At 42.0% G+C, this 14444-nt stretch overlaps 1 protein-coding gene across 1 annotated transcript in view; it reads left to right on the plus strand.

The window, feature by feature from the left end:
* suclg2 (succinate-CoA ligase GDP-forming subunit beta) overlaps positions 1-8934 on the plus strand; it is an 85813-nt gene extending 76879 nt beyond the window's left edge. The window contains exon 11 of the mRNA XM_062397106.1: positions 7911-8934. Coding sequence (XP_062253090.1) covers positions 7911-8023 — 113 coding nt within the window. The 3' untranslated portion in view covers positions 8024-8934. The remainder of the gene's footprint in view (positions 1-7910) is intronic.
* Positions 8935-14444: the final 5510 nt, after the last annotated feature.

Raw genomic sequence — 14444 nt, forward strand, 5'->3', positions numbered from 1 at the left:
ACCCTCTGAACTTGAACTAGTTCATTTTAAGTGTGAACTGGCTCAACGCTGCAAACAGCTACTGGACACCAGCATTGAAAGGCAGAAGTAGTAGGGCTGGATCATTACACTCCTGTGACCAATCCTGCATGAGACTGTGGTTAGGCCCGCCTTTCTCATTAGCATAAGGACACTGCAAATGCAAAGGAAATGTATCAGGGAAAAAATAAATGTTAAAATATATTTAAGACATTTCTTTTGACATTTCTTTTGGTATTAACATATTTATTTATATATTTCTGTATTTATTTATTTATTTCAATTTTTATTTATTCATTTATTTATTTATTTCTGTATTTATTTATACATTTATTTCTGTATTTATTTATGTATTTATTTTTACTTATGTCATGTATGGTCCTCCATATGGGATGGAAGGATGCATTTTTCTTCGTTATTTGAAGGAGCCTTTAAAATGAACAGCTTAGTTGCATCCCGTTTGGCCTTCAAGCACAGCCTCTGATGGAGGTCTCCCCTGACCTGAGACTCAACAAGTCTCAAGACCAAGTGTGTCTTTAAATGGGTCATTTTCAATAGCTCTTATTATCACTCTGACCTTCCTGACCTTTTTCGCCACCACAACAAATATGGCCACAGCATAAAAGCACAAGTCAATAATGACTCATTATCTGTTGCTGAGGTGACAAATGTATATGATTTATTACCACTTAAGTGTTGCTGTTAGAGAGCAGGGTTAATGCTCCTCGTTCCCACCTTGTTTCAAACTTTTGGGCCATTTGATTACAACCGCTGTGTTTCCTGGGTCCTCTCCATCTTCTTTGGTTCAGTGTCCCAGTCAGAACAGCAGTGAATTTCTCATACGTGTCATATTCTGCCGCACCCATCATTAGCGGCAGAAGAATACACTAGAGTCAACACTGATTGGCTCACCCCTCACCTGTAAATGCTAATGAAATGTGTGTGTGAGTGTGGTGGCATCGGTGACTCCCAGAGGTAAGGGGCCAGTTGGTGGTTAGCTTAATTGTCAAGATCCTGTGGTGTGTCCAAAGCATAGAGAATGGGGAGGTGTGTGTGTGTGTGTGTGTGTGTGTGTGTGTGTGTGTGTGTGTGTGTGTGTGTGTGTGTGTGTGTGTGTGTGTGTGTGTGTGTGTGTGTGTGTGTGTGTGTGTGTGTGTGTGTGTGTGTGTGTGTGTGTGTGTGTGTGTGTGTGTGTGTGTGTGTGTGTGTGTGTGTGTGTGTGTGTGTGTGTGTCAGCTCTCTGCACTTATTACTCTATGTCCTCACTGCTAATATGGTTTGTAGGTCAGGTCGTGGAAGCTGTTTCTGTGCAGCTGAGGTAAAGTAGTGTAGGATGAATGTGGCTGTTCAGAGCTCAATAGAGGGGGAAAAGTTAAGTTGTCAGATTCACTCTTCAAGTTTAAAGTTAGGGAGGTTGTGAACAAACCCAGTGTGCGATCTGTCTGACTAAGGCCGACGCAATACACATCTCGATACGCAGCAGACAGTCCAATAGATATGAAGCAGCTACTAATGCAACACAGTTTAGGCCCATTTTGATGCAGTGCGATTCACCATAGATGGATTCAACACAATGCAATACAACGAGACACTATGCAATGCGAGCAAATGTGATGGCAGGCAAGTCAATATGGAACAGTTTTATTGTAATTCATTAGTAGACAGCAAATCCTAAATTAACTTTTTGACTGAATATATCTATCTCTCAAAGTAGATGCATTAAAAAGTATATATTGAATATGTATACAGAAATATGAAATATTTGACATTTCAGGTGCGCTGGAAGTTAAATTATTATAAGGGTGTTGCAGAATCAAGCTCTCAGAAAGTCACAACACAAACAAAAAAGAACTGGGAGCAAGTGTGAGTTGTGTTTTTGTTAACTAGCACCTGCAAATCATTATGAATTCATCATAAATGTATGATCCTGATGGCAAATAATTGAATGTCCTCGTTGTGAGGCCAATAAAGGATTATCTTTTGACAGCGATCAGCATCATTTTATGATGTGTGATGTTCAAACACTCAAGTTGCAAAATATGTAACTGTGAAATCTCTAGCCACCTCTTTGTCTTCATATTGCTTATTGAGCACACGGGTAAACATAGAGTTGTGTGAGGTGAGTGCACAACTACTGTTATGTGTCACTGTAGAACAGATTCTATTGGCAATTATAACAGAACCTTTATTAGTCACCACACATTTCTCCTACTGGACCATGTAATTCAACCTGACGCGCAGAAAGGCTGCGTCCAGAGGGTCACTGCTGGTGGTCGGTCCAACCACATTTTCCTGGCCCGGGTCTAATCCAAGCTTTAGCTGTGGGTCATTACATCCTGGGCTGCAGTTTCGTGGAGTAGATTGGTTCAGAATCAATCAGCTCAGCTTGCTAGGCTGAGTGCAGGGCAGCAAGAACGGCCCAGCGCTCTTCAACGGGATCAGGATGGATTAACTGGCACACTTTTAATTGGGGAGGCTCTTTTCAAATGCCTGGGCTGATTACATTTGGGTCATCCCTTGTCAAATTAACAGAGGCATCCTGACTGACCATCTTGGATTTGCTTCATACTAAATAATGCCATTGTGCCCAGCAATTAAATTCAGCTCGTATCTTCTTCAGATATGGAGGCTTTTTAAAATGGGTTGTTGACCTGAGAAATGAGTGTTGCCAAAAATTGCTTCATAATTTCCAAGTCATTACTTAGTATAGTTTTGTTTATGTTGTTAATGTTGCAGTCAATTGTTTTACATCATTTAATCTCTCTAACTTGTTTAGCCTATAGTTGTTTATTTAATCTGACTGATCCACATTAAAATGTTATATACAAACGGGCTTTCATACCTACTCGGTGCATGTCTGAAAGAATACAACATTTTGGATTCATGAAGCATTAAAATGAACACACACCTATATTTCAGCGGTATATTGCCCAGTATGACTAATTCTATCCTCAAAACAGTCATTCCATTGTAAATGACATATTTTAAATATTCATCACATACAATAAGAAGATAGAACATTGAACCAAACTTGCTATGTAAACTTGTATATTTACATAGCCACATGCTTCTGTCCCTTGTGTTTCCATCTCTGCATAGTCACTTTAGCAACACAGACCATGACATGTCAAACACTCAGGCACAAGAGGGACATGTGAAAACAGTGAGTCATTGACACGCTATCAAACATCATAAACATGTCTTATAGATGCTTATTTGGTTTAATTAGTTATTAAGTATTAAGTCTTGGTTGTGGCCTGACAGTCTAACTAAATTTCACCTCTCATGTTTGATCCAGAATGTCCACTGGTGGTATCCACTGTAAATTGACGAACATTTCAAGAACATACAGGAAATGTAGACACTTGCCCATAGACTTGTTTAAGATGTGATAAGGAGAGATCCCTAAGGAAGTACTGCACTGCCCCCTTTGGCCACAGTGTGAACATGGACGTACTTCACTGTTCTGTGACGATGCTCTTCCACTGAGGAGAGGAAATAAAAATTGAAATACATAGCCCAGGTGCCTGCATTCACATTACTCTGCTCCCCAGCCTATTGATTTACTGAGCCGTCTCACCAGTGTCTTTTCAACCAGGAGGCTGATTTCTTCCTAAAACGAGATATGGCCATTTTGTAATTACAAGCAGATACAAGATCTGGATGTAAGGTTTAAACGTCTAATCAGTCCTGACTCTGTTACTATATTAAACTTTATTAGGCATTGGCTCCAGCCGTATACACACAAATACACACTGTATTTTAGTCTTAATTTAATAAAGGGTTTCTATCACCTTTGTGACTCATGAGAATGAAAGCTTCACATTCACAAATTCCTAAAGCAGTTATGTAATTCGTTAACACAAGTTTCTTTAGTTAACACTGATGGAAAGCTATATAAAGTGTATAAATCGTTGCTGTTTAAATCTAATATAGTCTAATATAATGTGGGAAACATGAAAACTCTGATTAATGAATGGCTAGCACATCAAAAGAGAAAAAACAAACATCTGCACTGTTTAGGCGTCTCCGGCTCTGCCTGCAAATGAGAAGCATTTGATGTTTGACACACAGGATGAGGGAGGGAGGAGCAGGCCTCATCCATTTTTGGCTGTGAAGGAAAAACACTCACTGTTTGCTGCTGATTATTGTTAGGATTAATAATCAAAGTCAGGATGAGAAGATGTTTTTAAACCAATTATTTGAGGTAACTGGGGTTGCATCTTTTTCTCCTCCAGGGTATGAAGTGATATGATGGACCATTTTTAATTAGAATTTTGATCTATATCAGCTGCTGTTGTAATCATCTAGGTCTTCATCAGGTAATCTACTATCAGTCTAGTTTGGAGTGTTGGCATAAAAAACTGTAGATTAAGAATTACAGTAATGGAGCTAGAAAAGAAAAAAGCCAAATGGGATTCTCCCTCATCTTTTTCAAACTAACTTCATTAGCGGCCACACTGCACTGCTCAACAAAATGAAAACAAACCATGCAAATTTTAACTGGCCAAAAATATTCCTAATTAAATTGATATAAATATAAAGCTAATTATAAAGTCAAATTGTTTATGATTTGCCTTCTTTCTCTCAATCTAATGAAGCATTTTTTGCACAGGTCCTGCACTCAAGGCTAGTCTAAGGATACAGTATATGAGCTCTACTACGTTTCAAAAGGCATCAAATCTACTTGCTGATTGGGTCTTTTCAGTCACGATGTAGCCTTCACTGATTTGTCAGGTACGAATCACATGATCGCCTTGGCTACCAGTGTCGAGCGCAGCATGTATAATCAATTACAATTGTTATTTACTTCATTGTCTCTATCTGTGATAAGTTCTTAATCCTGGATGCCCATGCCTTCCTGTTTATGCCTGCATGCAAGCATGTGCAGTGTTTGAGAGCAGTCACATGATTTGCCTTTTCAGCCATGCTAGAATGGGTTGTTCAGTTTAGTAGTATGTCATCAAAATTACTCTGCAACGTCACTAACATAACAATATGTGGTAAAAATGTACTAACATTAGCTTCTAGGCAGACGACCGATTTAAAATCAGTCAAGAGTTGAAATATCTCTTGTGCGCACCAGCCCTAAGTTATCAAGCTTTGCATCCTATCTTCTCTTAGGACACACACACACACATATACACATATAATGGCAGAGTCTATGTCAGACTTGACCTTGTTCAGACAGAATTCGTCACTATTTGACAAACTGCAGCATCGACACAAATTCCTCGAGCTCAACTCTCTGGCTCAGTCTCAAACCCCATTATCCTGTTGAAGTATGGTGGCCTTCAATTGACGAACACATTAAAGTGACATTTAACAATGGTCACAAGTCAGCGTGCTAATTAGAGCAGAGATCCAACAGAAATGTTGGTGGCAATACATCTAAAACACTGAGTGCTGCCTGGTCCCTTGTTTTTAGTCAGAAGTATGACATCCAGAGTTCCAACCTGCTTTAGGGAGTAACAAGTCAGTGGTACTTATGAGCAACCCTGTGTAACCCTGGAGATGTATATATATTATGCTTGTACTTTTTAAGACCTTTTTTTCCTTTTCCTTTTAATCTGCATGAATTTCACGTTAAAATAAAAGGTGTTTTCTTTGCCTTTTCATTTATGCATACGTTATGTCCCTACTGAGGCTGTGAGTAGGTCTCTGGCAGCACCTAGTGGTTGCAGGTGAACACACCCATTCAAATGCTCGGCATACTCTACACTCAAGCTACCACGCACACCCACCCCAGCACGCACACACATAGTGGTGCTGTATCCAGCTGGGCTCTGTCCTTGCCTCTGCTGCTGTGAGCTATCAGTGCTCCCTACTGCTCACAGTGGAACTGCAGTCAGCCCACACAAACACACACACACACACACACACACACACACACACACACACACACACACACACACACACACACACACACACACACACACACACACACACACACACACACGTACATCTCTTCTTTCTCACTCCAACAGAGGTGTGAGTCCCTCGTACACCACATGGAAAACACAGGTAACATGAATGCAGTATTGTGTGAGCAGTCAGCAGTGCCACAAACACTTTATCTGCTAATGAATATAAATGGAAGGAAAACATATATAAACTGCATGTGTTGCTCATTTTCTTAAAGTGTGCGTTTTTGTCTTTTCAGATTATCTTTTTGCATTATGTATCAGCTGTGGACTTCTCCTGTTGTTTCAACGTTCTTGTACCGTAACTCTGTTTCAGTGGTCTGAGACTGTCAGTGTGGTAACGTGGATCTGTAAATCCTGACAAAGTTCACTGTTCCACCTGAATCATGTAAATCACACAACACTGCCCCTCTCTCCTGACTCAGCAGCAACATCGTCAATTAAAACTATAGATTTGTGTGTGCGCGCATACACACACACACACACACACACACACACACACTGATAGAAAATATTCTGTGCAACCTGATGAGAAAATGTCCTCGGACACTCAATCCCCTGACGGCGTGCCAGAGCAAGGTCTCTTCCTGCTCCTACTCTAATTAATTACATTGCAGCATTGATTGTTTGGAGTGCGATGCTGCAGAAATGTGTTTGGAATGACTTATTATCTGGCTGGACAAAAGAGATGAAATATTAGGCGTTAAGTGGCACTGGTAATAGAATTCCTCATGAAAAGTCTATTGATCAGGTTGGTCGGGCCTCCGGAGAATTCCCACATCATGCAGTCTTAATTACACGCCAGCTAGAGGCGCTGAGGTCAACCTGGGAGTGTCAAAGCATGCACGTGCACACACACGCACACAAAACACATTCATACCTCCACTCATTTAACACAGATTTAGTGAGAGTGATTGCACAGAGACAGTAATACCCATATCACATCACACATTTGAGGCGCAAACATACAGTAAATACTGATCGTGTTTGTTGGGCTGCAGCTAATGATCTTTACAAGTTTTGCTTAATCTGCAGATTATTTTTCTCAGGTGATGTTTCAGTCAAGTGAGAAGTTTTCAGAGACTTTTTCAAATGTCTTGTTCTGGTCAGCCAATACAAGATATATTAAGTTTATTGATAACACCATGTATAAGTAAATGGTGGATCTTTCTGAGAGCTTTAAAAAAAAAAGTCAGATTCCTTTATGCAGTCTTCTTTTTTTTATGCAGGAAAAAAGACTGGGAGGTAATTAGAAAAAGAAAATGAACCAATGGTTTCCGAAGCAAACTCTAAATGCTCTTTTCTTAGAGACCATATTCATGTAAATACGATATAAACAGCTGACTTTTTGCCTTTAAAGCAGCAGGGGGTTTATATCTGCTTCAGTTGACCTTCTGCTCCCTCGCTCTCTTTTTCTCATTCACACACTCTCTCCTCCATTGTCCTCTCGCGTCATGTGTCCTTCCGTCCGATGCGGAGCCCCCTGCCCCGTGTTGTGACAGGCTTGTCAGGCTTGTGTTAGGCTGCGCAGTGTGCAGCGCTGGGAGGCAGCCAGTTCACTGTGTAGAGCCACAGGGCTGAGCAGAGTGTCTCCTGGTCTCTCTGCTGGGTCGCAGGTCTATCAGGGCACAGGCACCACCGCACCATCCGGCACCTGCCTCCCCTGACCTCTGTACAACCAGTGGCGTACACACATGCACCATTCACAAATTGTCCTTCTGCCTCGCTGATGTTGTTCACAGACAGAGCCGCCCTTTGGATCAGCAGTTGAATTTGCCACCGCTCACCCATAGCTCCATCCATCTGTCGCGGGTTTGGATTGATTCCTCCAAAGGAGCTCTTGTCTTTCACACAGTGCGGTTTTTACCATCAGTGCAGATGGGAGACTGCGTTCGACCTCGTTAGGCCTGTTTTTTTCTTTGTCAGTTTCCTGTTGTAACGGGGGTTTTCTTTTTCTCTTTCTGCCAGGGACCAACGTTCTTGAGGCCAAGAGGATTCTGACCGAGAGCGGCCTGCCCATCACAGCAGCTGAGAACCTGGACGACGCCGCCAAGAAGGCAGTGGCTGCGATCCAAAAATAGAAGTGCCTCCGTGTAACCTCAGTGCACTCTTCACACCATTACTTTCCTTCATTACAGCCTCAGATCACAAGCTCTATTTTTGCTTTTAAACCGGCAGACCTCCATAACTTTAAGCCTTCACTTCTTTTTTTTATCGCCACCTCTCAAATCATAATTTTCGTTGCCATATCACAGTTTCTAAGGTGCTGTATCCCCTCGGTTTCGCCCTTATCTTCCCCGTGCAGTGCCAATTAGCTGCTTTGAACTTAAATGTGTTTCAACTCAGATAAATCACTCAGTAACTGTCAGGCTTGTTATTATCGTAAAGTTGGAACTCATCTCATCACAGAACATCACAAAGCTTTACCGTCCTGTACCAGAGATGAGATTGGGCACAACACTTTGTGCATTCCGTTTCCCCGAGGTGAAAGACGTGGCTTTCTCTCTGCGTATTATAGCATTTGTGTGGAATATTAATTAAGAGGAGCATTTTCCATTATCAACTCCCCTGCTCCGTTAAAAGAAGAGCTCGACTGACGGACAGCCCGCTCATGAGACGTGAAATCGTTTGATGGCACTCAGCTGAAATGGATTGAAGCAGTTGACTTTTATTGTTCATGTGAGTCCACGTCTGTTAATCCATCCGATGCCTTATCTGTGCCACAAACCAGGTGGAAGAAATGCCTGTGAATTTTGTAAAGTGCTACTTCATTCTGATACACAGTGTGTTCACTGCTGCCTGTTCCACGAAGGCTAAAGGGTTTTTGTAAACTGTGCTGCCAGCGAAGGTTTCAGACTGAGGGGTTGAGAAGAAATAATCAAATATATAAAAGTTATTTTTATCATGAATGTTTATCGATACAATATCTTGGATACAGTGTAAAAACTGTGTTTATAATTTGAGAGATTAAAAACAAATAATTCAGAATAAATGTTGTGTTCATTTTTTCACTTCCACATCAGAGTGTCCTGGGGAAAAAGACAGAGACGAACTGAAGAGAGGAAATTAATAATTGTGTATCAGTGTGGGAAAGTGAACCCTCAGCAGTTTGTACACTTCTGAGCAAAGGGAAACACGGCATCATGCATGTTTGTCTGAGAAACAATGATCCCTCTATAAATTAATTTCCATTAATCTCATTATCATCTACGATAAGGTTACAATCAGTTTCATAATCCACAGACATTTTAGTTTCGTTTGAATAAAAGTTAGTTTTAATGCGTCAGGCCATGTGTATTAATCTGCATTAGTTTGAAACACAGAATATGCTCTACAGAATATCATATAATTTACACCATTGTCCTCAGTGCCTTGCTTCTTCATCTGCAGATAAGCACACACACTTTAACTCCTCGATCGCCCACCTTCAAGTGTACGTCATCCCAGGAGAGAAGAGTAACTGTCCTTCAAAGCCTGTGTGCAAGTGCTATGGAGAGAGAGAGAGAGGGAGAGTTGAATGAGACCTCTTCCTGTCAGACACACTGACTGTGTGATGGATTATCTGTCAGGCAATCTGAGAGGACGCCCAGGATCTACTGCCTCCTCCATGAAAGACACACACACACTTTTCTTTCCCTCCTGTTTGCACCAAAGAGAAAAATGGAGTCTGTCTCAAACTGAGCTCGACTCTCAAAGTCCAACCAACTTCTTTTTCTTTTGGACAAATTCAAGGGGACCCTGTGGTCCTCGCTGCCTCCCAACTCTGTTTCTGTATGAACTGCCAACCTTGACAAAAAAGTAACGCCATTTATTAGGAGAAAATGTATTTATTTGTAATGTTTTAATTTCCAGCGTCACTATCACCAAGAGTCATCTGAAGACACAAACTCCGAGGTCTGTGTCTCTTATCCGCACCGTGCCCACCGGCCGAGCCGTAGAAATGGGCTGAAGGGTTCGATAATTGCTTTATTTCATGCTCTTCCCTCTGTGTGTCAGAAATATCCCCGCTGATGGATTGGACGGAGGAATTTAAGGCTTGTTAAAGCGGGCTTCTCGGGCCCTGATATTGTTTAATTCAGTGTCAAGCTGGAGGTCACAATAAAGTGTGCACACTGATTTACTGGGCAAAATTAGTGCCGCTCCTTCATATAAATATAGATGAGGGGGAGAGAAGCTTTGGAGGTCAGCCTGAAGACTTCCATCATGTCGCCTGCTGCTCATAACTCGGCTAATACCTCCGGAGGTGAGGGGGAGGTGTTTTAAACCACCCTCTGGGCAGGCCCCTCCTTTAATTAAGCAGAATTATTATGCCAGGCGACTTTTATTTTTCACCCTTGGTGCTTCACTTTGTTTGTCTCTGTAATTGTCCATTTTGCTTCCTCAAAACGCGTCAGGTTCTTTTTATGCGGCTCTGAATGGATGTCAAAACGGTAATTGCCACTTTATGAAGCTGCCTTCAGTGTTTAAGTGCGCTAGCATTTTTTCAGACAACAGGGTCAGGCCCTCCTCAGGAAGTGTTGGATATTTATTGAGTAATTTGGAAGCAACAGCTACGAACATATTAGTTCATTAAAAAAAAAAAGCAATAGCAGTATGAATCGGCTCCGGAGATTGTACTTCATCTACCAGGGACAAGGGGTTGCTCAATATTAACAATTTTCTGCCAGCGCCCCGCGTCAACCAGTGGGCTGACCGACAAGGGCCGCGAGCATGTGTGTGCGCACGTGTGTGTTCGATTCTCTGCTGAGCTGTTGGAAGCAGTAGAACACGTCAAGAGTGAAGTAGCTTTGGCCTTGGCTCGCGGATGAGCATGAAAAATCCATTTCCCTCTCTCCAAACTCTGGTGCGAGTGTCTGTAATTGAAGGACTCGGAATCGATTTAAATTACCTTGGCCCTCTCCAGAAATTGAGCGAGGAGGAGGCAGATTTAAAAAAGTTGCAATAAGCAAACACACCTCCTGGATCGTCCACTTTCCATTACAATCGCTTGTTTTCGAGGTGCTCGCACAATCGATACAATTTTGAGGCTCTCTATTTAGTTTCCAGTGAAAAGTTTGAACACACAAGTTTGCTAAGAAATCATGATGGGGGGTGTTTCCAGCAGATTATATTAGTTTCCCCATCATTCTTCTCATCAATTGGACTTTCAGTTGTCATTTCCCTCCCTCAGTAACAACTCTCTTTTTTCCTTAAAGTCTATCCACATTACTTTGCACCTCCTGTCTCTCACTTTGGGCTTTTTTCCTTCCTTCTTTAAGTAATTTGTCTCATCTGTTCCATTTTTATTTAAATCATTCTCCTTCTTCGTCTACTTTCGTGACCTACACTATATTATCCAGCTTCAATTCAATTCATGCCATCTCTCCATTTTTGAATTTAAAGTTAAGGAAGTTCATTTATAATATTTTCCTCTGTCAGGCTTTCACTCATGCTTTCCTTAGGGCACTTCTCATGTTCATAGTGTTTTGCTTCTGTCTGTACTTCTTAAACTCCCATCTCGCCACCCTTCCCTCTTCCACTCATCTGTTTTTGTTTCCCTCGTGCATTTATTAGTCTTTGTTTGCCTTCATTTCATCATCCCTTCTTTACTGTCAGCATTTCTTACCTGAATACTCAAGGAAGGAAGGAAGAAAGGAAACAGTCATTTCAAAAGCATCATTCCATCCCTGATCCAACCTTTTTCATTTTGTCCTCCCATCTCTCCACGATGTTTCCTTCTCTCCTGCCACACCTCTGCCCTTTCTATCCATTTATTACTTCAGCCATTGTGCTTCCTTTTATTACTTCTTATTACTTTTATTACTTCCATTCCTTTATCTCTGTCAAATCCTCATTACCCCCCACTGTTCTAACTCCTTTGCCTCCATGCAACCCTGTTTCCCTCCTTTACTTCACACCTTTATAAACCTATTTGAGTCGGCTTTTTGTGTACATTCTTAATTTTATCTATGCAGATTTTTTCCTGTTTCTTTCCTTCCTTCCTTCCTTCCCTTCTTCCTTCCTTGCCTTCTTGCTTCCTTTCTTCCTTACTTACTTACTTACTTACTTACTTACTTCTTTACCTCCTGACCTCTTCCGTAGTAAAGTCCTTTTAGAAAACTAATAAAGACGATGGGGAGAGTGAGGATGACACATCCAACTCTTAGTCATTTTTCATTTTGCTTAGCTGCAGGATAATCCTTTTGCTTTTGTTGTTTTTGGCCGGATGCCCACGGTGCACAGCAGCATCAGGAGAAAAAGGATCCAGGAGGACGACAGTAGTTAAAAGCTCATTTGGTGTGACCTCTGAGAGCCGACGCCCCCTAATTAAAACAGCGGCCGAAGCACTAGAATGCTGTTTGAATTGCTTGATAATTAGGCTCCCGAGTTATCCTGGTGGAGCGCTCGGCAGGTGTTCAGCTGACATGCTCAGACACTCCATTATCCCACAATGCTTCGCTCTCAGGCCGTCTGCTGAGTAAAAATAAAGGTGAGACACAATCCGGAGGGGATGACAGTGTGGCACGCTGATGACAACGAGGTGCAGAAATTCATGGAGACACTTTGTTTGTTTGTGAGTTGTTGTTTTTCCTACATCCGTGCTGATCAAATCCTATGACTTGAAGTAGCTGTGTGCGCGTGTGTGTATGCATATGTGAGTGTGCCGTGCTCAGTCTGGGCTGTGCCTCAGGTTGAAGGTGACTTTGACAGTTAATAGCGATAACGGTAGCTTTTCACTGCTTCCTTTTCTCCCTCTGCCGCCTCCTACTCAGACTGAATATATGAAACCTGTGCATGTCGGGTGCTATCGCCGTCAAATGGCTCAGCCTGCAGCGAATGCCGAGAGGAGGGCTTGTGTCGAGCGCCCAGGAAAAGTGGCCTGTCACCTGTGATTTTGGCAACAATATAAAGCGGAGCGGTAATGGCAAGATGAAGGCTGCCGCGGCGCTGAAGCGCTCTCACTGATCCAGCTATAAACAGACGCGGTAAACAAGGTGAAGAAGTTTAGCATGCGTGCTGAGGTGTGCCACGTTGAGGATCTTCTGATGCAGGAGCTGTGGGTAATCAGAGAAGGTGTGTTTGTGTTTATTTATACTTGGGTTCTGGGGATGTGTGTCAAAATCACATGAACATCACATCTGTTTTTGTGTGTGTGTGTGTGTGTGTCTGTGTGCATTTATCCTCTGTGGAACAATGGGATGAGCTGCTTGTGTGCTCAAATATGCTTGAAGGTTTGTTTGCTAGTGAATTGCATTCTCACCACAAGGTAAACTCCTCTCCAGCTTAAAGCGTCTGGAATATTTGAATCAAACAGAAGCAAATTTGCATGAGATGAATACATTGGACAAAACAATGACTAATTGTTTGCTGAACACACAGTCTCAGAGCGTTTGCACTGAAGCACACATTCATTAGTGGAGCTTTCCACCGACTGTAGACCTCAGCCTTTTCTCCTTTCCCTCTAACTGCTGAAGTGCCGCAGAGCCTTGGTTCATCACAGTTCCTGAACATTCAGAGCAAAAAACCTCATGAAGACCAGCTCAAGCTGCAGATCTGTGAGTCGTGAGGTTTATTCAACACCAGCTACACTCCACAGCGACTAATCCTCTAAGGCCAGTTATGATACACTTTGCATTCAGTTACTTCATCTTGTCTTTCCTTTCCGAAGTTCAGTGTCAAATTTGGGGTGATTTGGACACCCAGACATTTGAATCAACAGACAAATAGCACCTATACAGAGGCAATAACCCAAAGCTGCAGTTAAGCTTCATGGACTGGTCATTGCTCTCCAATGGCGATTTCAACACAACATCCGGCTTTACAGGGAGTTCGCGGGCGGAGTTAAACATGTTTACATCTTCATTAATAACAAGCAGAAGCAGATGAAACACAGGAACAGCATTACTACACTCCCATCGAAAAATCAAATTGTAAGTTTGCCATACTCAGTCCACGGGTAGATTCCAGAAATCTGTTTTCCTGGTCTGTTTTTCATTTTATTAGGTTCACACTTGACATACGTATTCAGGGTGCTTGATTTGTACACGTGAAACATTCCAAAAATAATAAACTATAAATAAACAGACAAGCGGCAGCAGCCGGAACAAACAGCACGTTCACGTCAATGACGACGGATTTTCCAAGTTGGGGTTCTGCGAGTTGAGCTTCACTGGATTTACTTAACAGGCGTGTAATGTTTCTGTTAAACTGATATATAATCGTCCAAACAAACAGAAGATATGGACAACGTTTACTGCAGGCGTCAATCTGTTACAACTGTCGACTTAATCCAAAACACTCCACAATACCAAAAGGTGAAGTGCTCTTTTTGCAGCAGCGGTGATGCAGCATCATGGTTCTTGCTGCAGCTCAATTGCTGCAGGTCACTTTTGCAGTTTCAGAAAGAAAACTGCAACCTGTATAACCACAGGCCAAACAAACAGCCCATTCCAAACAGTCATGTTGAGAACAGCCACTGTGCTAGTCCATTTAAAACGAGAAATGTACGCAGGCTATGAGATA

The sequence above is a fragment of the Platichthys flesus genome, chromosome 2 (genome assembly GCF_949316205.1).
Source record: "Platichthys flesus chromosome 2, fPlaFle2.1, whole genome shotgun sequence".
Classification (NCBI taxonomy): Eukaryota; Metazoa; Chordata; class Actinopteri; order Pleuronectiformes; family Pleuronectidae; genus Platichthys; species Platichthys flesus.